This window comes from Sylvia atricapilla, chromosome 12, assembly GCF_009819655.1.
Source record: "Sylvia atricapilla isolate bSylAtr1 chromosome 12, bSylAtr1.pri, whole genome shotgun sequence".
In the NCBI taxonomy this organism is placed as follows: domain Eukaryota; kingdom Metazoa; phylum Chordata; class Aves; order Passeriformes; family Sylviidae; genus Sylvia; species Sylvia atricapilla.
In genome coordinates this window covers 20,822,820-20,848,270 of record NC_089151.1, presented here as the reverse complement: position 1 = coordinate 20,848,270, position 25,451 = coordinate 20,822,820, and the positions used below count along the sequence as shown (strand labels likewise).

The following is a 25,451-nucleotide window of genomic DNA, read 5'->3' as shown; positions in this document are numbered from 1 at the left end:
AGGATTCCCGGTATTTCACACATCCACTCAGACCTAGGCATGTGCAGAAATTGTAGCCAGGCACGATGAAGTGAATTTTCGGGGAAGGAAGAAAGGAAAAAACTTAGGTCCTGAAAATCAACATCCACAGTGTCTACTGAGAGTACGAGTGGACTTCCCAGGGAGGCTGTGTTCCAGGACAGATTTCCATCATATGTTCAGCATATTGCTGCAAGGTGGAAAACATCTGTGCTGTTGCCACAAACCAGCCTGGCAGGAAGAGCCTGAACAAGTGGTGGATCAAACAAGAAGAATGTGGGAGGAGGGAATCTTTGTTCTTTTTGTAGCACCTCACACATGCATTTCCCAGTCATGGCTCCTGGGCATTATAGCTGTGTAAGAATATCAGTCCCAGTGTGCTGAGCCACGGCTCCAAAATTCCTGAAAGGCTTTTTAGGGCATCACAGTAACCAACAACAGCCTGAGAAGCCACATGTGGGATTCATGGGGAGGATTCCAAGGCAGCCCTCAGTGTGTGCTTCCCACAGCTGATATGTGCACACACAAACACACACAGCTCTGCACAGGAGGGGCTTCATGCAGAAAGAAAAAATCAAATATAATTTGATTCTTCCCATTTGATTAGTAATTAAACATTGCATAGAAAAACTTAATTCTGTTGTGAAGATTTTACTTAAAGCTCACATTAACAGGAGGTTTCTGTTCTAAGGGCTGTGTCTCCACAGCCAAGCCCCCAGATTGCCTCTCTGGGCAGCACCTCAGGCCTTTGGGATTCATAACCTTCATCCCCCTTCAGCATCTTTATAGAGAATCACATACATAATCCTGCCTGTGGAAAGTCCCCTCCAGGTGAAAAAGATGAGCAAGGAAAGGGGAAAAAAAAAAAAAAAAACATTAGCATGCAATTCAGGGGCAGCTTAGGAAATAAATTCTAATAATCATGGTGACTAATTTGGAAAGAAAAAAAATGTCGAAATAAAAAATAAAAATTTCATATTGCAGGTTAAGTCCCCAGAATTTAGTTCATTTTTACCCTCCATAGCTGTCCTGGCTTTCAGAAACAGAATTGTTACTTCCTAGCTTACTCTGAGAGCTTAATTTTAGCGTTTAGGAAGCAAAGCCCTGGCATAAAAAGTATTTCATTTAATGTGCACCTACCATGAAATTCAGCCCAATAGGAAAGATCATGAACTGTTTCAAGTGTATTGCAAGTATGAATATATTTGCCTATTCCCTTCTGGCTCAGTCAACCAGAATCCCCAGATAAAAACCCACATATTTGTATTTTTCCTCCTCTCCCTTTCTCTTTCCTGTGCTCTCTTTTCTGATTGAGGGTGGGTTTTGCTGTTAAATCCTTTTGGATGGGAAGTAGAACCACTTCCAGGACTTACCAAAAGCATTGGCCTGTGTGCATTCAGGGGAAGCTGCCCTGAGAAGTGATGCATGGATTTGTTCCATTTGAGAAAACAAGCTAAAATTTCCCTGGCTGGGAAGAGGAAATCAAATGTGTGACCTTTGCTCAAGGGTTAGCTACACATATCTCAGAAAATACTCTTGGAAAAGTGGTGCTGACCTGTAGCATTTAAGATGCTTTTGCCTTCATCTCCCCTTTGTCTCCTCCTCCATCACTCATTTAGCATGAAGCTAAAGCACACAAAGATTTGAGCTGCCTCAGTTTACCTATCTCTTTTTTTTTAGGCTGTATTTTCTATCTAGAAATTTGCCTAAAACCATGAGAAAGTAGATTGAAAGGGTAAAATTCTGCTTCAGGTTTAAACATACATTTTCATGGGAACCAAAGAATTCACCCCGCTTAAGCCAAAGAGAATCACAACCTGTGTAATCATCGCTCCCAGTCCCAAGGGTTACATGAGTGGAGGCTTTAATCTCAAAGAAATTCTATTTTATGTAACTTGACACTTCTCATTTTATTAGTAGCGTAATTAAACACTGCACAAAAGCTTAAAATGATTCTGTCATGCAGATTTCACTTAAAGCTCAAATTAACAGGAGATTTCTGTTTGTTCCAAGAGCAGCACCTCCTCAGCCAAGCTCCCAGACTGCCTCTCCGGGCAGCACCTCAGGCCTTGGGGATTAATAACCTCCATCTTCCATCCCTCTCCAGCAGCTTTATAGAGAATCGTGTATATAATCCTGCCCATGGAAAATCCTTTCTAGGTAATCCTGCCTGGAGTCCACCAGGATGATGAACAGAATCAAAAATCAAAACAGAAGACTGTTGAGGAGAATATGTTTGAAGACTGTCCAGACTTGGGGTTTGGACAGTTCTTGTCTGAAAAGCTGATTTCAAGAGAGTCATGGTACTGTTATTGAAACATCTATTGCATAAACACAGCAGAACTTGAAATATTAAATACTGAAAACATTAAATGTTAACCTAATGACTGCATTCTGTGTTTCCATTAATTTCATTGCATGCCCTTTTAGAGCTGGCCCAGCTGAAGAAAAGGAACTTGCAATTTCACAGCTCTCTTACAAATTTGTACCCAGGCGTCTCCCAGTCCTTGCCAGCAGTTCCAGGGAAGGCACAGACCTTCTCCAGATTGTCACAGACAGGCAGGTACTCAGGAGGGGCATTTCAGAGAGGTTCAACCTCCCTGCAGGTGCATCCAGGCTCTTCTTACTGTCCAAATGGGAGAGCAAGAAATTCCTGAAACAAGCTCCAAAGTTCCAGAAGTAGGGGACTGTTTGATCTTCGTCTATGGGATACTGTCACACCCCACTAAAAGAGATGGGAAAACCTAGTTTTAAGGAACCACTGAAGGATACACAAATGGAAGGGTTATCAGAGGCACTGACAGGAAAGACTCCAGAAGCAAGAGGCCCAGACTGCCCTGTGCCTGCCATTTCCTTCTGAGAAGTCATTTCTGCTTCCTTTAACTTCACTTCTTCACTCAGCAAATGAATGTAACTGTACTTGTCAGCTCGGCAAATTGCTATATCATAGTACCCTTAGCACTTCTATGAAGCAACAAAATTATATTCCTTATATTCAGGAATACCTTTATTATACAATCTTCTCTAAGGAAAAATACTCAAACATCCCAAAGAATAATATAAGGGATGGGAGAAAGTAAAAAACAACCCAATCAGCATCCAGTCTGGGAGCAAGTTAATAAATCAATTCTCCCAAACACAATGACCAATTCAGGCTTCTTAAGGTATCACATTGTGTGTTGTACTGATAGTTTAAGCAGTCTTTGTCAGGCAGTTAAGTTCTGAATACACTTGTAACTCTTATTTCTTTTTCACTTGCATAGTCACAGGCTGTGACCTCCAGAGAGGTTTCAGTTCTTTGGAGCATTCACAACATTTATCAGTGTTCAGTACGAGAATTTAAATTGCTGTGGAAATCGACATCTACTGTTTCCCTGCCACAACAAAATGCAGCCTGTTGCGTACAAATATCCTGCTGCTGGGCTAGTTATAAATTTCATAGATTACCTTAGCCTAGATTATCAATGACAACTAACGACAACAATATCTTTTTCTTATACAACTTTTATTTTCCTTTCTAAGGATTCATTTGGAAGACTGCTTCTTCCAGCAGTTATGTTTATTCAGCCTATTCTTCCTCTTTTATTTGCTGGCATTGGGCTTTATTTAGTGAGTATTTTACTGCCTGCTGAGGGTCAGTATTTGTTGGTCTTGCCTGATAGAGAAAATCCCACTGACACACTACCAAGTTGTGTAAGCAGAAATGAACAGAGAACATAATTGCAATAGCCCTCAAGTAACTGTTAATTGGAGCAGAACTTGTATCTGGTTTTGCATCTCTGATTTGACAGCTTATCTTTTCAGAGACTAAAAGGAATAGAGGGCTTATGAAATAACAACTGAGCACAGAGTTCCAGTCCAAAGGAGGCAAGAGAGACAAACCTGCAGGGCTGTGCCCCTTTGCCTCCCCACTGGAAGCACCGACAGTGGTGAGGGAAACCAGGAGCCTTAACGCAGGAGGAGGAGCAGGGACAAGCTAAGATTGCAGTGCCAGCCCCTCCTGAAATGAGACAGGCATTGTGATGATGACTTCCCTTGTCCCATGAACTTAGAAAATGCTCAGTTCTGCTCAATACAGCCATTTTCAAGATACATTTAACAGCAGTAAATTATCTGACAGGATATAAAGAATTACCAGTTCTGTTTCATAGTGAGAAATGATCAGTAGTGTTGTTATATTTTGAAATATATTAACATATTTCTCTAAATGCTGCCCTTTTTCAGGGGAGAAACCATGGTTTAAAAGTTTCTATGAGAGCAGCCTGTTAAAGGAGTTGCCTTGCTATGCCTTTTCCTTCTATTATATGAATCTATGAATTCCAGCAAAAGTGCTTTCAAACATTCTGGTAATTTGATTTTAACACTTCTAACATACAAACTTTGAAAACAAGACAAGCTCATCAGCAAGGCAAAACCCTCTCCCACAGTTTAAAGGGGTGGAACAGCGACAGTTTTAGAACATGAATCTCAGTGCCTCCTGAATTGGAAAAATTGTAGGAATAAAATCAAGGATGCGTTTACAGACCACAAACTATGCACATAAGCACCATCCTCAACTGAGGCCTAGCTTCAGTATCTTTATAAAAAATGGCAGCCTCCGGTTTTTGGCACATTATCTTTATGAAATATGAGTTAGTGGAAAACACTGTATGCTGTAGAACTGAGGACATGATGAAAAATACAGAGTGAGCAGAGTGAATAGAAAACAGCCAGCAGGGCCAGGGGGCATAACACCTCCTTGAAATGCTAAATTCAAATCTGCCTTGAGTCATAACTGAAATAATGTGGCTGGTTTCATCTGAGTGGCTCCCAGAAGAGACTTGTTCCCATCATTGCATAGCAAGAGAAGTGTTTGTAGGCTTTGTTCCCCAGAGGGGAGTGACAAATAAATGCATATTACATAGATAAACAGAGCAGGAGAAAAGTATATGGAGTGGTAGACAAGAAAATATTCTGATCTCTCTTATTGAGCATCACTGATGAGTCCCACTAACAAGAGCAATTCACAGAACCTGTAAATGATGTTTATAAATGAAAGAAACCCTGAAGACACCCTCGCTGAGGAGGGAAGTGGAAGTAGCTGCTCAGTCCTTTGCTGGGATAGCCAGGGAAATGCACAAAGCAGGATATAGGAAAGGAAGACCAGAGTGGAGGATCTCACTCAGGTAACACTCCTGGGCACTGACTCCTTCCCCGTCTTTGTAACACACACTTGTTGGGAGGTGGACTGGAAATAGAGTCTGGGAATTAAACACCCTTTCAATGCACCTACAGGGATAACCACAACCTTTCTTTTCCATGGATTCAGCTGTCTGGCCCCAGGAGTGCTGAAATTCCTGTTTGGGGTTGGAGCTGCTTGGTGCCATAGGGAGCTTTGTCACCATTGTGGTGATGTGTTTGTGCCTCTGCTCCAGAAAAAGGCCTGGGACCTGCCCATGTCTGCTGCAGGAGCCAGCTCCAGGTGCCGATCCTGCTTCCAGAGTAAAATGGCTTTGGGAAAGGCTCCTGGGCCATGACGGGTTGTGGCGGCAGAACTCAGGGAATGCAGCTCGGCGGGATGCAGGCACGGCTGAGGCTGGCACCGCTCCCTGTGTGACTCCACGTCTGCCACCAGGAACAAACAGAGCCATTCTGGGGATTCTCCAGCAAATAGAAATGTCAGAACTGACACAATGTTTGCAGTAATAAGCTGTGTTGGCAAAATTCTTGTAGATGTCACCCGAATGTAAATGAACCCCGGTGACTCAGGGAAGCAATCTCCCGAAGAAAGAGACACAGAACTTATTTGCATTTAGCACTGGATTACAAATATCACTGTTCTCTCTCTTCCTCTCAGACTGAAACTGCTGGCTCAGTGTCAGCAGTGCACAGATGCATTTCTCCTTGTTTTATAACTTGTTTAATACCAAGAGGATAAAGTGTGCATCCCTGAGCTTCTCAGGCAGCTCTTTTGCACACACTGCTGAAGGACTCCTGATTCTCAATACTGGGAAATATTTTATACAGCACAGCAGAAATATGAAGAAGTGAATAACTGGTGCAGAAACACAGAGAGCAGTCAATGAAAATATAAGATAGATCAATCACTTCAATAAAATACAGAAAGGTCAATCCACAAGCTTCTGTTGGGCTTTAAAAGTTTTCTTGCTCTAAATACCACCCTGGAGACAGTAGGCAATAGGGCTTTGTAAAGTTCTACAGGACCTCCATCCTGGAAATATTCTGGAATGTGAGCTTACAAGAAGGACAGACAGTTCACCTGAAAAAATGCAGGAATGAGATGGGCATAATGCAATTCATTAACTCAATCTAAATTTTTGTTGCCTGAAGAAAGGAGACATCATCAGAATAAAAACAAAATACCCAAAGATAGAACAGGAATGTCATTTACATTCCTCATTTTTTAAGGAATATAAAGAAAAATATGTAAAATCTAACATACATAACTGTCATATTTTTACCATAAAGAATAAATAGCACAGTAATCCCCATTGCAGAAGAGATGAAAGCATCAAAAAAAGAAAAGTGAAAAAAAACCTGTTTCCATAGCAAGTCTCTTTATTCCCACTTTCTATCTTCACATAACCCATGTAATATTCATTCAAAGTAATTGCTCAGCTTAAAGAAACAGTGTGCTGGTAATTCATCCCTCTTCACAGGTCGTGGCAAGTGCAGGAATAGGATGTGACTGAACACAGAGTGTGACAGAGATCATGTGCCACAGAAAGGGCCATTGGGGTTTTAAACTAAATCACAAGGGAATCCAGGGAAGGGCAGAGTTAAGTCACCAGCCAAAAGGACAATCGCTTGGAAGTGCCTCCAGTCAGAGCCTCACTCACACAAGTGGGGCTGTCATTCCTGGTGCTACCAGTGTCCCCCTGTCCCTGCAGCCCTGCCAGTGCCTGCACAGCAGCCTGTCCCCACCACACTGCATCCTAAGAGAGGCCAGAATGGGGTTTCAGGAGTGAACAAGCCAAAAAAAGTCTCCATGTGCTAATCCTGCACATTTAGGTTATTGTTTGGTGCTTGAGCAATTGCCTTGTCTCATGAGCTGAATGAACATCCTCGAACATCCAGCATGGGTGGGAGATGAGCTGCTCCTGGGCACTGATCTCATCCCTGCCTTCTGAAAAGGCACAGAGCACTTGGATGCCAAGTTCCTGGTACATCCTCTGTTCTACTGGGACAGAAAAAGCTCTATTGGCTCTGCTGGTGATAAATTCCTTAAGCGTAGTCCAGCAAGAGCTCCTCCTGTTAGCGAGGAAAACGCATAATCACGGATGATTATGAGGTGCTTTATTGAGAGCTCTGGGAGTCAGGGTACAAACCCAAATCCAACGAGGGTTCAAGAAGGCCCCAATATTATACCCCTCTGTTACACAACTCTATGTTAAACATTAACCTCCCTTGTTCTGTTGTATATACCCAAGCATGAGTTTTGGTGAATATTTTCCCTTGTGATTCTCATGATTCTAGTTTGAGATAATAATTATGTTCAGCTACCAACAATCATTACAATTATCTTATGATGACTAGGTACAGTTTCATCCGACCTAGTAAAGGATAGCTTTATTTCCAAGTACAAACCGTCCCAACCTTTTCCTTCTCCCCCCATCCCGATTACCCAGGCAAAGTTATACTTAATTTGGTTGGAACAATGGAAGCAACATCCTGGTTGCAGTGAAGCTGAGACTCTATTCCCAGCTTCTGTGGTAACAGAAATTATTAACCCTATCCTAACACTCCCACTGTGCGGGGAGCTGTTGAACAGGGGAGCTGACAATGCAAAACAAGCCGGCAGATTTTCCTCCTGGAAGCCAGCAAAAGCCATTTGACTGGTTATACAGGAAACCATAGTGCTCTGTTCCGTGTTCCTCAGGAGAAGGGGCACCTGCAGCCCCAGAGCTCTGTGGGGACACCTCTGCTCCCAGCACACTTCTCCAGGATGTTTTCTCCTGGCAGAGGGAAGGGCTGAGCCAGCAGCCCCCTCCCTCTTCTGCAGGCAAACTGGCATCCAACAAATGGAACTAAAACAAGCCTTAAAGTCAGCATCTCTCCTATTATGTTAGGAAACTTGAAAATCCTGCTGCATTCTGCTAGGTCATGGTGGAAAAAAAAGCCCTTAATTTTATCAGTAGAAATTGCCAACAAGAATTAGAAGAGCTCTTCATTAAAGGCAAAATAAGGCCAACATTAGGCAAACTGATTTTGTCTTAGTCTTGATTTGGGATCATAGCACAGCAATTATTTGTGGTAATATAGATCTATACACATTTGTAGGAGACACAGATGGGTTTGATGCGCTCATATTGAATTATCTTGAGCCAGAACCCAAAGGACAGTGTTTATAAAGTAAATAAAACCTTTAAATTAGATTTCTCTGCTGAAAGTTGCTTTTGAAGTTCAGGGAAAAATACTTCTACTAAGAACAAAAACAATTTTCCAAAATTTTAAGATAAAAACTTCACTGAAAAAATGCAACCATAACAAAAAAGTATTATTTAAATCTAATTAAATAAGATGGCAAATAATAAAATAATTAAAGATATGTTCCTAACTTACAGATGCATGCATGGATGAGTAATTAATCTGGTCTCATACCATTATCCTTCTGCACCTACATTGCCTGCCCCAGCACCAGCATTTCCCCAGTTCATCCTGTGGACACCCTGTTCCCTTGGAATCCTTCCTCAGTGAAGTGGCTGCTCTCTGTAATTTCATCTCTGGGAGTAACTGGGACATGAGCAGATAACTGAGCCCATGCACCAGGTAATCTGACCAGACATTGTACTGATTCCTCCTGCAATAACCCAGGAGCTGCTGGTGAGGAGTAATAGCAAAAAACATTCCAGGGAACCTGTGCTTCATCAGGGATATCCACCCCATGGAGAGGGAAAGAATAAGAGAAGGAATCTTGTGCTAAATTAATCAGAGGAAACGAAACCATCATTCAGTCAGTAATCACCTTGACAGATGTAAATTACTGCATCAGTCGTTGTTCATTCCTTTTTTCCTCAGTCACAGTGAATTTTAGGGGTGACATGTTCATGGTTCTCTTTGCAGAGCTTTTGGGTAATCAAACACTGATAAATGGCAACATGAGGAATAAACACCCACCTTTCTGGGCTGTCTCCAGCCCATCTCCAGGCAGGGTTTATCTCCAGTGGACTCAGGAGGGGAGCAGGAGCAGTGAGTTTCCTTCCTGAACCACAGAGCTCACTGAACACCCTCAGCACTCCCTGAATCACCAGGGCTGCCCACACCTTCTCAAGGCTGCAGGCTCAGGTATTGTTAGCTCATATTGTTGCAACCAGGCATCAGTTTGTATCCTCAGCCCTGCCTTCCTTGGCCTGAAAATCTGGGGTTTCAGGAAACTCTGCAGCAGCTGCTACTTAGAAAAATCTGTGATCTCATTCCCAGAAGGATTTAACAGGATAGTATCAACAAATTACACAGTTCATATGAATCCATCAATTATTGTAATAATCCAAACAGCAGGGTATTTCTTGTCTCATGTGCTGTCAGCACAAGGACATCACAGTGAAACTCCATGCTCTAGGCGCTGTTCAAAACAAATTGCAGCAGGTCAGCATGCACTGGCTGAACGTTCTAAAGCTGTAAATGTAGCCCCAATAAACACAATGATCACCCTTGTTAATATTTCTAGCACATTTCTCCAATTAATCCCAGTGCAGGAGCCATCCAGAAGGCAGGAGGAGTTCAAACAGGATTTTGTTGTTGCAGAGAGTTCATACCTTCCTTGCCAAGCATTGCAGTCTGTCTTTCATCTTCAGCACCTAAAAGAGGCTTAGAACAAACCAACCCCATCAAACAGAAACAAAAACCATACACAAACAACCGAAAACTGACCCAGAGAAGCTGTCAAACCATAAACACACCCAAATCACCTTCCATTTCCAGTTTGCAGTGGAAGGCAGGACCTTCCCTTCCCCAGGTCAGGAATCCACATCTCTGTAGCACAGTTTAAAGACACAACAACCACCCTCACTGGAACCACCCTCACCGGGACCCCTCAAAAGAGCCTTGTGGTGCACTGGTCAGGAATGAGGATTTGAACTGTTTGATACATACAGAGATTTGAAGCCTTTCCCATTTTCATGGTTTTCCTCAAGCTTCAGGACAGCGGGCACTTTGGATTTTTAAAAAAAACATAAATAACTAAAACAATCAAAAAAGTATCCACTTCCCATTGCCATTCTAAAAGGGCATTTTGTCAGTACAATTACATTTAGGATATACTGTGAAGTTCATGGGTTTATAACTTTGACAGAGCAGGTGAAGAGCTACTTCTCAGACATAATACAGCTTTAAACATTGCTTTGAGGCAACAGGTCATCCTAAATTCACAGTTTCTCCACAGCAGATCCACAATGACTGTCAGCTTTTTAATTATTAATGAGGCTCATCTCAGCTGTTTTACTCTTCCCCTTTCCAGTTACAATACCCACAAGGAGTCCATGCTGACATTAAAGCACAGGAGCTCTGAAGAAAAAGCAGCCACCTTTTCTAGACTGATATTTGTTGCAGTCTCAGCAAGCTGTCATTGCACTGCTCATGCTTTAGGCAGCTGAGGTTCAAGGCTCCCACAATGTCTCAGGACTCCTTGGCTCTCTCCTTCAGCCAACCCTCCCTCACTGGTGACCTGCTGGAGTTCAGCCACTCCTGCCAGCCTCTGCTCAGGGGACCTCTGACATGGCTGGGCTAAGGTGAATTCCTGCTCTGGGAGTTGTTCTTGGTCCCCCTCCAGGGGCCAGGCCTTTGCTGCTGTTCAAAGCCCTGGGACTCCACTGCTGCTGGATGGGATTTTGCCTGAGTCCTTCCCTGGAAGGTCAGTCACAGTGTCCAGCACAGACCACAGATCCCATGTGCTGTACAGGGGTATGATAGTGCTCTAGTAACCCTGGAGCCCCATTTCCCCCTTTTATTCCTTTCAGTGCTCCATCACTTCCATGAACAAGCCTTTTTCAGAACAGCACTCACTTTTCTGCAGCTCACACACCCCTGCTTCTATAATGTCTTATAAAATAGGAGCTATTTTCATGCTGTCAATTCCTTCACAAAAACCTCTCTTTGTCTACTAATGCAAAGAATAGAAAATTTCAACTTGTTTTTAATCTGAATGTCTCTTAATCTGATTGTTCATGCGCCAGAAGAGGTTGATCCATTCCCACCAGAACTGAAGAGCAGCATATCCAGCAACTCTGGGTCCTCCTAAGAGCAGGAGAATACAATTTACAAATCTATGTTTATCAGTCTCTTTGAGATGGAGTTTATCAATCTCCTGGTGATAAACTTTAGATTGCCCTCATACTGAAGGACATTCTGATTCTCCTGTAATGCAAGATTGCCTTCAGGTGGGGAAGAAGAATATTTAGGTAATTTGGATAGAATTCCTTAATTGGCCACACCATGCGGGTCCTCTCAGCCTCATTAAGCACCTAACAAGGTAACCCTGACCTGCAGCATGGAGTTAAAATGAATAATTAAGGTGGGTGACAGGAAACTGAAGAAGGGGTTCCATTTTTTTTGGTAATTTTTTAAAAAAATATGTTAATCCACAAGGTAAAAGCCCTTGCTGTTAGCAAGCATGTGGATTAAAATCCCTTTGCAATCATGTGTGACCAGGATAACAGGGACAGAAATTACTTCCTTTTCTATTACAAAGTTGTTTCTTTCTCCATGTGTTTACCCATGCACTTGAAAGGGGACAGAAGATTACATCAGCCTAGATACCAGTTTCTCTACCAAGAATCCCAAAGCTTTGTGCAAAAAGCCTTTTTTCTTTTTTCTTTTTTTTTTTTTTTCCAGTGGGTAAATGGGAACAATTTAACAGATACATTTCCATTATGGGTATTAATAGAAAGCAGCAATAGTTAGTGACCTTTAACATAGACTGAACTTCAAGAAGGTAGGAGCTGGATGGATTCCCTGGATACTTCCAGGCAGTATCCCTACAAGAGCTTTTATTTAGATGGTTTTATTAGAACCACCCCTGCTGGGCACACTTATTTTCTGGGACTGAACCATTTTCTGGTCCCTTTTGTTCAAAAGGCCACAAAACCTAGCCAGCCTTAAATCCAGCCAGTGTTCCAGGTTAAGGCATTGTCCAGGGTGCTCTGAGGGCATCACAGGGGTTCTCATCTATGTGCAGCACCATTCATTACAAAGGGATTTATAAATCCTTTTTATTCAAAATTTAATCAACTTTCCCATAACATATAATTATTTGACTATAGTCTGCATAACAGTGTGCTCACAAAAAAAAGCCTAAGTTCTTGCTCCAGCCTGACTCTACATCCCTCAATTATGACTCTCTCTCAATCTCACTGGGTGGAAATGCTGAACAATGCACACTGCAATTCCTGTTCCTTTAGAAATACTCCCTTATTTAAATCATCTTTGAAAATAACAGCTTCCTTTTAAGAGCAGTTGGGAATACCTAGAGGCTGGACTGTCAGCTGCCTGGAGAGGAAAAGGTGAAGAAAGAACAGCTGATTCTGGGGGTATGTGTAAATCTCAGTCTCTCTGCATGCCTTCTCTCCAGGGACAACTCAGAGCCCTTTGGACTTCCCAGCAAACGTGGAGCTGCTGCAGATGTTTGTGATAGCTCTCTGCTGATACAGGCCTTGGAGTGAGAACTGCATTTTCTATTTTAAATATTCACATATACACACCGCAGTTTATATTTGAAGGTGAATAAATGTCCTTTCCTAAAGGCTGCACTTGGCTTAGGGGGAGGTTTTTTTGTTGGTTTTAAAGTCTTTCCCCTGCCACCTCACGTGAAAAGCAAGCATCGTTGCATCATTTAGAGGAAGGAACTGTGTGGAGCCTGTAACAGGAGTTCTGTGTGCAAAGCAGCAGAATGTTCTGCTGCCCCAGGAGAAACCCCACAGCCTGGCAGCTTTCCCTGCCAGCTTTCCCAGCCCTTCAGGGTGAGTGTCCTCTGCTCTGCCAGCCTGGCTCAGCCCTGCTGGACACACACAGCCCCAGACCCTGCAGAGATCCAGGGAATGGTCCTTGGCCCTGTGGCCAGTCCTGCAGTGACCAGTCCTTTCACCAAATGGGTGTTCTGCAGTAGCAATAAGGATTCCCCCCCCCAAGCTTTTGAGTAGTAATGTTTGTTTCATTTCCACAGATCTTTCAGTGTCCTTGTATTTCAGTGGCTCCTTTAGCAACAGAGAGCTCAGGTGATTGAAATTGTCTCTACAATCAGTATCTGACTTGCCATTATTGACATCCCTGCATCTGTCTATGCAGACATCCCAGTCCTGTTCAGATAAAAATCTGAAGGAACTAAATAATTTCTTAATGGTATGAGAAAACCCCTTGATTTATGCAGGCAGATACTGCTGGAGCTTTCACAGATACAAATGATGATGTAAATCACACTATAGGCTTTGTGTACTCTGCAACACCATCACCATAAATCATGTGGGAGTGCAGAACTCCACTGCAAACCATTTTAATTATTTTTAAAATTCATGTGACCTTGAAAGAAAGGCTGAGATAGATCACATATGATACCACCTTCTAAAGGAAGATCTGGGGATGCCAGCGTTTGTTAACAGGTTTCTATCTCAGCACCCCGTTCCTTACACAACTCCCTGGATTGGTATTTCAGTCACCATTATTTTGTAAGCAGTAAAAATCAGTCATTACTCTATATGCTTTTTCAGTAGATTGCTCCTACTGAGGACTGGCAAGTAAGCTGGAAAAAGAAATGGGATTAATTTTGATAAATAAGAAGCAGCACAAGGGCACAAACACTCTAGGAGGAGTGTAGGGCGTGTGTATGGAAGGTGGATCTGGTCCCTGAAGCTCAGTTCAGCCTTAACATTTAGTTGCAGATGGATCTTCATTACAGAGCTCTGAAGCCTGTGAGCAGGGTAAGGATTGCTAAAGATGATGACTGATAGAGCCAGTGGAACAATTCATTGAAACACCAGAAAAATACAAAACTCCATCATTTAAAAAGTTGTAAATATGAGCCAGTTTAATAGTGATCAGAAGTGGATAACTGATTTGGAGATTCATAAATGCATAATGTGCACAAGTCAGGTGCTCACCAGTTGTGAATATTTGAGCTGGAAAGAATTTCATCATTCCTTCCCATTTTCTCTCTGGAGACTGAGAAAAAAGTTTGTAAGGAAAGGAACTTCTCTGTGGAAGGGTTTGGATTTTTTGGTTTGGGGTTGGTTTTTTGTTGCCCCAATATAGACTATATTTCCTGCCTGGGCTCCATGTCCCATGAGCCACCACCTGCCCTCTTTAGGTTACAATAAATACAGTTCAGACAGAGCTCAGCCTCCTAAAGACAAGACATGAGACACCCAGATCACAGTTCAAGCACACTGATAAGGTAAAATATAAAATAATTTGCCCATTATATTTTTTCAAACCTTAAGGAATATTACTATATTGCAACATTTTTTTTCCAAAGTTTTATATCAGGAAGTTGTGTGCCAAAAAAAACCAAAGTTTCTCACATTAAAAAACACAAAAATTATAGGGTTTGCCCTATTCAAGTCACTACCAAGCTAGGTTGGATCTAAGCTTATGAAGGTAACTTTACTTTAATGGATAAAAGAGAATTTTCATCATACTTATTTCCAAGCCCTAATACACACTTTCTGAGAAAAGTAATAGCTTTGGGTCCTGCTTATAAAACTGTATTAGCTCCAAGTTGTTTGAATATGAGAAAATAGGGGAAAAATATGCCTTGTCCATCAGAAAGTGGGCTGTTATACTTGCAGAGTAATTTGTTTCCCTGCAGTGGTATTTATCATGTTGATAAAAGACACCATAGATCTGAAAATTGGAAGATTTTTCCTGTTAATTTGAAACAGCACCTATACAAGCTGCTGTGACATCAACATAATATCCTAAAGCCACAGCAGCTGAAAAGATTTATTTCCTGAGCCCTTCTGCAGCCACATTCTCTTTGCTTCTGACATTCTCAATTTGCAGGCTGCTGGTGATCCAATCTTCCTCATTCTGGCTCTATAATAAGGATGTCAATGCAAGAAGAGAGAAAGTCATTATCTGATAGGCAGCAGACAGGATGAAAAGGCAGAGTTTGCTGTCTCAGGGGAAAGGCCACCCTGTGCCTTGGAGGAGCTCCTCAAGGTCACGGGCAGCTTTTGTACCTGGAAGGACATCCCACATTCACCTTCAGCTGTGGGATCAGATAAAACTGAGCCATGCCTAGCACAGTCTCAGGTCTGAATAAGGTTTTCAGTTTTTACTATTAATCAGTGAAAAAGTTTAATTTTTATTAGAACATATATATGCAGTAAAAAAGTTCAAAGAGTCTTTGAACTGCAGAGAGCTGCAGAGAAACTGAGTGTGAATTCACAGGTCCTGCCTGTTTAATGGCATTTGTGTGGGTTTGGATTATGCTGAGGTATCTCCCACAGCAGCTATGAACAGGCAAGATTAGTTAACAATTTGTATAGGAAGATTTACCTCAAATTTAGAAATAATAATGAATATCATCTGTTTTGGGAACTGTTAAAATGTGCAGCAACTGACAGGAAAAATTTATTTATTCATTCATTTTGTCAAATAACTACTACATGTCAGTTCTGGAAGTTAAGAAGAGGTAAAAGTTTGAAGCAGTCCCCATAGAGTTATTACTGAACATCCATTGTAGCTTAATAGGCAGCTTAATTTTCTGTGTGGAAAGCAGAAAAGCCTAAAGAAAGGAGAGCTGTGTTTGAGAGAACCAAATATGCTCCTGGGCCTCCTGAACTGAAAATTCCTTTTCCCATACTATTTGTCTGGCCAGTGTAAAAGTGCATTATATAGAGAGGACATTTCCCAAACTGTTCTGTTCATTCACTTATTTCTCAACTTTTCTAGAAGTGAATAAGAGAAATACAAAAGTATAAATAACCTGCCCTGTTCTGAGCATTCTCATCCCTTCCTTTTAGTCCCATAAGCAGATGACACCCTGGTATTTATCAAGCCTAAGTGAAGTTTCAGCCTTCCTTAGGATCCAGTGGAATAGCTTTGACATTTCTTTTTAGTTAGTTTTAAGGTTCATCTCCTGTGGGCCCTTGTACTCAATGCCTGAGCAGCATCCCTCTTCCCCTGGCTGCAGGGATGCTCGTCTGATCAAAACCCTTTCCCAGCTTATTTTTGTGCTACACCTCCCTTACTCCTTTCCTGTGCCACAGAAACAAGCAGTGCAATTTCTGCTGATTTCCAGAGATTTATTTCCCAGGGCAGCAGCAAGGGAGGGTCCAGCTGGTCACTCTTGGCCAGACTAAAACATCTTCAAACAGGGACTTTTCATAAAGACAGAATCAACAAAGTCTTGGATCATTCCAGTGATTCAGTGTATCTGGGTGCTCTCAGATCCTTCCTGATATCTGTCACTCACCTTCCCTGGATAAAGAGACTGTACAATCCAAGGGACTGAGAAAGTAAGGCTATCGGAAATGTGCTTTAATTTGATCTGGGGTTTGAGATGCTTTGTTGCAATTATTTGAAGACCAAAGGGTTAGGAAGGTGCTATGCACCATCCTAAGCCGAGCCTCCCACCACTCCTTCCCAGTCCTGTGTTAATGCAGTGCATTTAAGGGTGCTGGGAGGGGCTGGGTCACCATCCCAAACAGTTTTACTCATCCAGGGCTACAAGGAATACTCTGTTCTGTCCATGTGCTTCAGCTCTAGTTCAGCAAGTCAGAACCAAGCCCACCTGTGCTCAGGAAGGAGAATCCCAGGCTGGCAGGGATGAAGAGGTGGATAATTCTAGACACAAAATCTTTCCAGAACAACACATCAGCACTCCTCCAGGAGCTGGTCATGCCTTTTCAGCCTGGGAAACAAAACCACTCCATGTCTCATCCTCTTCACCAGTCATTACATGAATTATCATCTTTATTAAAATGGTACTTTGGAAACCAGGGGAACAGATTTGGTTATCTTAGCAGGATCCAGCTCTAAAATCATCTCAAAGCCCATCAGTTCCAGAGGCTATTGCAGCCTCACTAGAGCTCATGTGCCCTCAGGACAAAAGGAAACAGTACAAGACTCCACCACTACCACCAAACTCAACTCAGTGTGGGGAGAAGATGTTGGGAAAGATGGGATAGGAAGGGCTTATGGATATGATTGTCTGGTAAGAAATACTGGAGATGTAAAACCTGTGAGAGAAATAGAAATGAAGGCCAGCTTTGAGACAGAGGCATGGCAGGCAGAAGACAGTGATTAGCTGGAGATAAGTTGAAGGACAGAAAACAAAAGGACCCAAAAATGCAGCCCGTCTCCACCCTGCCAAGGCATCAAGGCAAAAGTAGATAAGAACAGTAGTCTTTCGAGTTTAGAATATAGGATGAAATGGTAATTTAGTAGTTCTCATAGGCTGCATGCAAAGTTTGTAGGTTTTGTAGCTTGTGCTGGTTGGTCACTGTAAATTAGAATATTCAACACAAAAAGAGATATAATGTGTTGTAACAAGGTCCTCGCTCTCTTGCCTCTTTGGCCCCTCTCTTGCCTGCTCTCTCCCTCTGCTTCTTCTGCCTCCCTCTCTCTTACCTCTCTGACCGCTCTTGGCTTTTTTACCTCCCTTACCTCACACCCCTCTCTCTCTCCCTCTCTTTGGAGCCTCGCTTCAACCGAGGCTGGTGGCTGAAAGCAGCCCTCTTAACCCACGACCCTTGCAATAAAACCAGGTGTTTCTAGAATATCTCAGGTCTGCAGACTTCCTTGTCACTGCTGTCCACGGATGTCCCTACAAGAAGAGACTCATTCATGTGTAGTGCTTCCCTTCTCTCTCATTTGAGGTACGAGCAGGTGAAAGGCTCTGAGGAAGACAGAAGCCACTCCTAATAAAGGGCTGAACGTTGGGTGAGCCAAGTTCCCAGGTCATGTCTGCACACCAGGACATTTCACCCTGCCAGGGTCTGACCCAGCTGAAATTTCCCCAATACTTATGGCCAGGTCAGAAAGGGGTAACTGTCCCTTCAAAGGCAGATTAGCAAGGGTGAGAAAGAACAATATGCACCAAAAAAGTCAGGCTGTTCTATACCTCCTTCAGTTACTTTCCAAACAGTTTGTTGAGATCCAGGAGCACTGAGTAAAACAACAGAGTTTGATATTTAAGGGATTTTTCAAAGTGCTAATTTATTGTCTGACACTGAATGGACAGTCTAGGCAATTTTGCAATAGTGCTCTCTCTAAAGTCAGTGTTCTGCCAGCCTTGTGTCAGTTGTGCTGTTTTTTGTTACTTACACAGCTGCCACCATGGATAAAAGCTGTGGTGTGTACATCCAACATAATTCATATTTAGAGGATTAGATATAAAATATTCATATTTATGTACATACTGTTTATCATTTACAATTTCATGGGAAAGAATACAATTTACCTCAAAACAAAAGCATTAGCACTCTGTTAGTGGTGTTTTATTTATGGGTTTCACATAAATTTGTAGATACTTCTATTCTGAAGGAAAAACCATAGCATTTTTATATGGAGAAATGCATAGTTTATCAAAAGAAGATGGTTTTGGATAAGAGGAGAAAATTTATAATGTGGTTTTTTTGCCAAAAGTAATATAAACATCTCTTTTTTTTCCCCCACAAAATTCAAAGAATTTATATCAACACAGCATCTCATTCTGCTGTTGTTTGTCACAATAGTAAGTCAGTAGTAAAGTCTGGAGGATCAGAGTCACAGTGTCAGACTGAAAATGATGGCACAGGCAAAGTTTATAAAGTACATTTTGTGTTAGGAGCTGGGCTAAGGGGACTCATTCATTCCTTCTAATAAAAGCAATATTGCACTATAAGTTGTCTGTATGAGAGACTAGATTCAGTTAAATTAAAAGCATAAAAAACTCAGAAAGATTCACACTGAGAAACAATAGATAAAACAGACAAGACTTGGGACAGCCAAGGAAGCCCTGAAAATGTGGTGGAAAAATGGGGTGTCCTGAACTAAACCACACCACCTCAATACCAGTGCAGGAGAATATCTTCTGTATGAAGTCACTCAAAGCTGTTGAACTTCCATAAAGCAAAACAGGTTCAAATATCAGTGCTCACACTGGGTAGCACCACAGGAGTCTCCCAAATAGTCCATGTGGATATTCCAGGTGGCTTCCACAACTGGAAAAGAAGAAAATATAAATATCCTTAGCCAAGCCCTTCTTGTTTAGAGGATCATTCCAAATTTGTCCCAAGTTTTTTTTCCTCCCCACTTGACAGCAGTTTATCACCAATTCCATTTCAGTGCTATTTGACATTAACTTGATGACCACAAACCTGACAGTGTTTGGGGCAGCCTCACACCCCAGGCTCATGTTATCATCATGACAACAAAGTTGATTCTTCTTTTACCTTTGCAAGTCAGCAAAAAACGAAGGCCTTGAAAATCCAGTGAGAGTGAGTTGGACACATTACCAACAGAGACAGCTTAAAACATGTACAAATGAGAAAGACAATTAAAATTTTGTAAAGTTTGAGGAATTTGAGTTCTAGCACAAGGGCCTTACTGTCCAAACATATCCCATACCCAAAATTTCTTTGCACTGATTATTAAGTAGGACATTTGTCCATAACTTTTGATTTAATGCTACACATCAGTTTAATTCTCAGAAAATTCAGTCTTGGTTTTTGGCACAAGATACTCGGTAACAGCTCAGCACATTTCTTGGCTGTCTGTCCTAAATGCCTATTAAGATCCTCAGCCAACAGCAAAGTGCTTCCAGAAAATTAACAAAACTCCACTGCATGCTAATTCCCCTGGTTTCATGTGTATGTTTCTAGTTGGTTGTCTCAATCTCAAGCATCAGCCAATGATAACAAACACTGGCTTGGAGCCATTATCTTCTCTCTAAACTTATTGTGACTGCAAAACATCAAGTGTGTCTCCCAAAGGAAAAGAGCAAACATTGCTGAGAACCCTCTGATAACATCTATCCTTGTAAACAGCACACTGCACTTCCTAAAACACATACTCCACGGAATACTCTAAAGAAAAAATTTTGTTAGCCCTGATTTCAGCAAGAAATAAATTCTGTACTTGTTCAGCCTGCACATAACCAGATATAAAAATATATCCAGGCCAGATTCAACAGCCAAGCTTGATATATGACATCTCCAGCAATTTATATTTTGCATCAACAAAATTTTGATTTACTGATGCTGAGAAGCTAATGGGAGATTTTGTTTTAATTTGGGGTGAGAGGGGGATTCTATCTGCTAAAATCCTGAATCCTTTCCCCCATAATTTCTTCTATTTACCTTCCCTCCATTAGCAATGCGATCTCCCATAAATACATCTGTGGGCAATTAATTCCCATATATAATCATGGTATCAATTGATTTCTTAGGGAATATTATTGTTTAACTTTTGATACTGTACCTGTGGCTTGTCTCAAAAGGATGTTTGACTTCACAATAAATACTGGAGTTATTCTCCTTTAAGAAGATTTATTACTGAACTCAAATAATACATTTATAGATTTTAATTTCTTTTACCAGAGTAAAGCAGTTGCAACCAAACAATCTCACTCTGGATGAGTCTCTTCCTGCACTACAAATCAGTTTTTTTGGGATGCTGACTCTCCTCACAAACCAAAACAAGCCCTGTGCCACAAAAGCAGGCTCCTGTGGTTCATTCTTGCCCAAAACTTCCTCTGCAAAATCTTAGGGCCTTCTTACACCCCTAACAACAGGCAATTCCTCTGTTCCTCTTGGAGCTCACCTTTTGGAATTTCTGCTTTCCTCCTTGTGCACTTCAGTTCTTTCAGCATCAATCAATCCACGGTATAAAGAATCCCGGCAGGAAGAGGCCATCAGTTACGGGTCACACAGCACAGGCTCCAGCAGGATATTCCCAATAAACGGGGAAGCTACAGCCAGTGTTCCCTGGAGTCAGCTCCTGGCCGCCGCAGGAGCGGCCCCAACAACTGTTTCCCCAAGGGCAGGAGCAGTGCAATGGCTGCGTCTGGGCTCTGCGGAACCCTGGGACAAGTGACACATTTGTGTGTGTGTGTGTGTCTGGGCTCTGCGGAACCCTGGGACAAGTGACACATTTGTGTGTGTGTGTGTGTCTGGGCTCTGCGGAACCCTGGGACAAGTGACACATTTGTGTGTGTGTGTCTGGGCTCTGCGGAACCCTGGGACAAGTGACACATTTCTGTGTGTGTGTGTGTGTGTGTCTGGGCTCTGCGGAACCCTGGGACAAGTGACACATTTCTGTGTGTGTGTGTGTCTGGGCTCTGCGGAACCCTGGGACAAGTGACACATTTCTGTGTGTGTGTGTGTGTCTGGGCTCTGCGGAGCCCTGGGACAAGTGACACATTTCTGTGTGTGTGTGTGTGTCTGGGCTCTGCGGAGCCCTGGGACAAGTGACACATTTGTGTGTGTGTGTCTGGGCTCTGCGGAACCCTGGGACAAGTGACACATTTGTGTGTGTGTGTGTGTGTGTGTGTGTCTGGGCTCTGCGGAACCCTGGGACAAGTGACACATTTCTGTGTGTGTGTGTCTGGGCTCTGCGGAACCCTGGGACAAGTGACACATTTGTGTGTGTGTGTGTGTCTGGGCTCTGCGGAACCCTGGGACAAGTGACACATTTCTGTGTGTGTGTGTGTGTCTGGGCTCTGCGGAACCCTGGGACAAGTGACACATTTCTGTGTGTGTGTGTGTGTCTGGGCTCTGCGGAACCCTGGGACAAGTGACACATTTGTGTGTGTGTGTGTGTGTCTGGGCTCTGCGGAACCCTGGGACAAGTGACACATTTCTCTGTGTGTCTGGGCTCTGTGGAGCCCTGGGACAAGTGACACATTTCTCTGTGTGTCTGGGCTCTGTGGAGCCCTGGGACAAGTGACACGTTTCTCTCTCTCTCTCTGTGCAGCTATTGCCTCGAACCAGAGCAGCACGTCCAGCGCCTTCCCCAGCCCCCGAGAGCACGGCGGTGACAGCAGCCTGCTGGTGTCCCCGCTGCTGGTGGCCGGCGTGGTGATCGGGCTGGTGCTGTTCCTGTCGTGTGCCACCATCGTGGTGGGCAGCCTGCGCAAGGACAGCAGGCCCGGCGGCCCGCAGCGCGGCGGGGAGGCCGCGGGGCACGGTGAGGGAACGGGCACGGTGAGGGAACGGGAGCGGTGAGGGAACGGGAGCGGTGAGGGAACGGGGCAGGGAACGGGCACGGTGAGGGAACGGGCACGGTGAGGGAACGGGGCACGGTGAGGGAACGGGAGCGGTGAGGGAACGGGCACGGTGAGGGAACGGGAGCGGTGAGGGAACGGGAGCGGTGAGGGAACGGGCACGGTGAGGGAACGGGCACGGTGAGGGAACGGGCACGGTGAGGGAACGGGAGCGGTGAGGGAACGGGAGCGGTGAGGGAACGGGAGCGGTGAGGGAACGGGAGCGGTGAGGGAACGGGCACGGTGAGGGAACGGGCACGGTGAGGGAACGGGCACGGTGAGGGAACGGGAGCGGTGAGGGAACGGGAGCGGTGAGGGAACGGGAGCGGTGAGGGAACGGGCACGGTGAGGGAACGGGCACGGTGAGGGAACGGGAGCGGTGAGGGAACGGGAGCGGTGAGGGAACGGGGCACGGTGAGGGAACGGGCACGGTGAGGGAACGGGAGCGGTGAGGGAACGGGCACGGTGAGGGAAAGGGGCACGGTGAGGGAACGGGAGCGGTGAGGGAACGGGAGCGGTGAGGGAACGGGAGCGGTGAGGGAACGGGGCACGGTGAGGGAACGGGAGCGGTGAGGGAACGGGAGCGGTGAGGGAACGGGGCACGGTGAGGGAACGGGGCACGGTGAGGGAACGGGAGCGGTGAGGGAACGGGCACGGTGAGGGAACGGGGCACGGTGAGGGAACGGGAGCGGTGAGGGAACGGGCACGGTGAAGGGAGCGGGGCACGGGGACTGCCGCTGGGGACAGCCAAAACACCCGGCCACGGCAAGGGATGGCAAATGACATGAAATAATGGGATGTGTCGGTCACGGGCGGCCCGGCAGTGTAATGGCATCCCCGTGCTGGGACAGGGCTCCCGCAGTACAGCCCATAGACTATGGCTAACAGAACCCAGCCAGTGCTGACGGCGCCTCCTGAACAGCTCATTTCCCTTGGTATGGGATAAGATTTATTCTCTGTTGCATTTTCACATCCCCCGATAGCCTTGGTGCAGCGTTTGCTGTAATTTCTATTTCTTGGAAAGGCAGAGCTGTTCTCATTTCAGCCGAGTGCACCAGCCTACGGCAATCACTGGGCAAATGCTGTTTGTGTGAGTGCAAAAGTGAATATCTGCCTGGAAACAGAACAACGGGGCACCCAAATATCATTAAGATGTCACCATCGTTAACTGTGTCATTGATGACATCGGTGACATTACAACAGTCATCATCCTTAGAGAGTCAAAAAGGTGCCAATTCCTACCCCCAACCAAATAAAACCCATAAAACAAAACTAACACATAACAAAAAACCTTAAAGATAATTTGGGAATATCAAGGAGTTAATTTTAGAGTAGTCTTTTCAGCCCTTTTGAGCTTTGCTGACATGAAGCCACTTTGTCAAGGAAATGAAAGAAAATTATTCTATTTAAGGGAAAAAAAAACAGTTTTAAAAGTTACTGTATAATTGTTCAGCCCGTAAAAATTCTAATGATAAATGGTGGAGCATCAACAACCACGTCCTCTGTGAGCAGGTCCTCTACCTGCAGTTTGTTATGTGTAGTTCTGTGCATATCATTGAGGGGTTTTTATTTATATAGAAAAGCCAATAATAATGAGCCACATAAAAATGCATTGGCTTAAATCTTGTTTTCACTGAGGCAAATTAAGTATCCATTGATACCAACTTAACTTCATTTAGTTATTTGGACCAGGAATTTTTCTGTCTAAACTAAACAAATCTAGGATCAGTTTGTCCCCTTGAAGCAAGGAATAATTTCTTTTTGGCTTTTCCAGAAATAGTTATCCAGGTAAGTGAATAGCATCTATATCTTGGGAATAAAATTTAGAGTCCAAAAGAATTGAAATGTAAACTCCCATGGCAACCTACAGAGGGAAAATAAAAACAAAATCCAGAAAACTAATGTCTACTATGACAGTATTATCAATTTTCTTAATTTTCAGCAGCTACATTGAGGATTAAATAGTCAAACCCAAACTGGAGTTACTGTTTGACCCAATATTTTGGCATGATCAAATACTGACCATTAAGCTTTAATCACTGTGTTTAAATTTGCTACTCTGGTAATTTCATCTCATTGAAAAAGCCTAGAGCCAGGCTAAAACAGAAAGGAAAATTTTCAAACTCCTTATTAGAAATAACAGTGCTAGAGAAATTAAAAAGAAAAACATATTTTGGGAGATATTCAAAAGAATAATCCTACACTCAGTTGTGCCACACTATGTTAGATGGACACACATACACACTAATTATCCTCTAAAACACAGAAAATAGCACTAAACTCTTAATATTTGTGGAGCTGGGAAGCTCTTGCATGGAAGCGTTAAGAAATCCCTGGAGCAGGCAGCAAGATGATTTTTCTTTGCTGTTTCCCAGCTTTTCCCATTTTTGCCAGTGTTTTGTGAGAGCAGCATTTTCTCAGTTATCAAACACCTGCCACTCCTTTTACTCCTCTCCCAGAACAGACAAACTTCCCAGGGATGCAACTGCTGGGAAGTTCAGTTACCCCACAGACGTCTGGTGCTGCACATGGTAGAACCCACACTCCTTTTCAGCCTTTGTGGCACAAGAAAAGCTTTGGAACCTCCATCTGCCTTGCAGGGCAGCACTAAAGGTACAGTCCCTGTGGCACAGCCTGAAACACCACAGTTCATCTGCAGATGGTGTCCATTTACTCTTAAGGAAATAAGAATATCCTGTGAAACCTGATTGTTCCAAAATATCCACAACTCCTCTGCCTCAGAAAGGGTCTGTTTTCTGATTTATGGCAGTGTTATAAAGAGTGACAGAGAATCAGCACAGAGGTGAACAGCAGCCAATATAAATTGTTTTGTAGCTCCAGATGGTTTCTCTCCCGGAGGCTCCTCTGCAGAGCTGAGATCCACCTGCACTGAGGAGTTTCCCCCAGCCTGTGATTTTGACTCCTACCTGGATATACTTTCTCAGGTGAACATCATGTATCCTGATCCACCTCCACGGTAAGCACTTGCCTCAGATTCTCAGGGTTACAGTCAAGCACTGGCAAAAAATCTACAAAAACTCTAAATACAGACAAACCTAGTTTAGCTTGAGTGTAAGCTCAAGTTTTCCTTAGCAGAATACATTTTTACTAAATAAAGATGTGAACAGGAATTCTCATTCAGTGATATTCACCTTGAAATTTATCATAGTGATGACATACTAAAGGAACACACAAGTAGAACTACTTACTAGTGTTCTTTCTTTGAAAGAAATGCATTTACAAGTCAAAGTTTCAA

At 43.4% G+C, this 25,451-nt stretch overlaps 1 protein-coding gene across 1 annotated transcript in view; it reads left to right on the top strand.

Moving 5' to 3' along the window:
* The window catches only part of BEAN1 (brain expressed associated with NEDD4 1), a 41,347-nt gene extending 19,190 nt beyond the window's left edge, over nucleotides 1-22,157 (top strand). The window contains exon 3 of the mRNA XM_066327332.1: nucleotides 21,907-22,157. Coding sequence (XP_066183429.1) covers nucleotides 21,907-22,157 — 251 coding nt within the window. The remainder of the gene's footprint in view (nucleotides 1-21,906) is intronic.
* The last annotated feature ends 3,294 nt before the right edge of the window (nucleotides 22,158-25,451 follow it).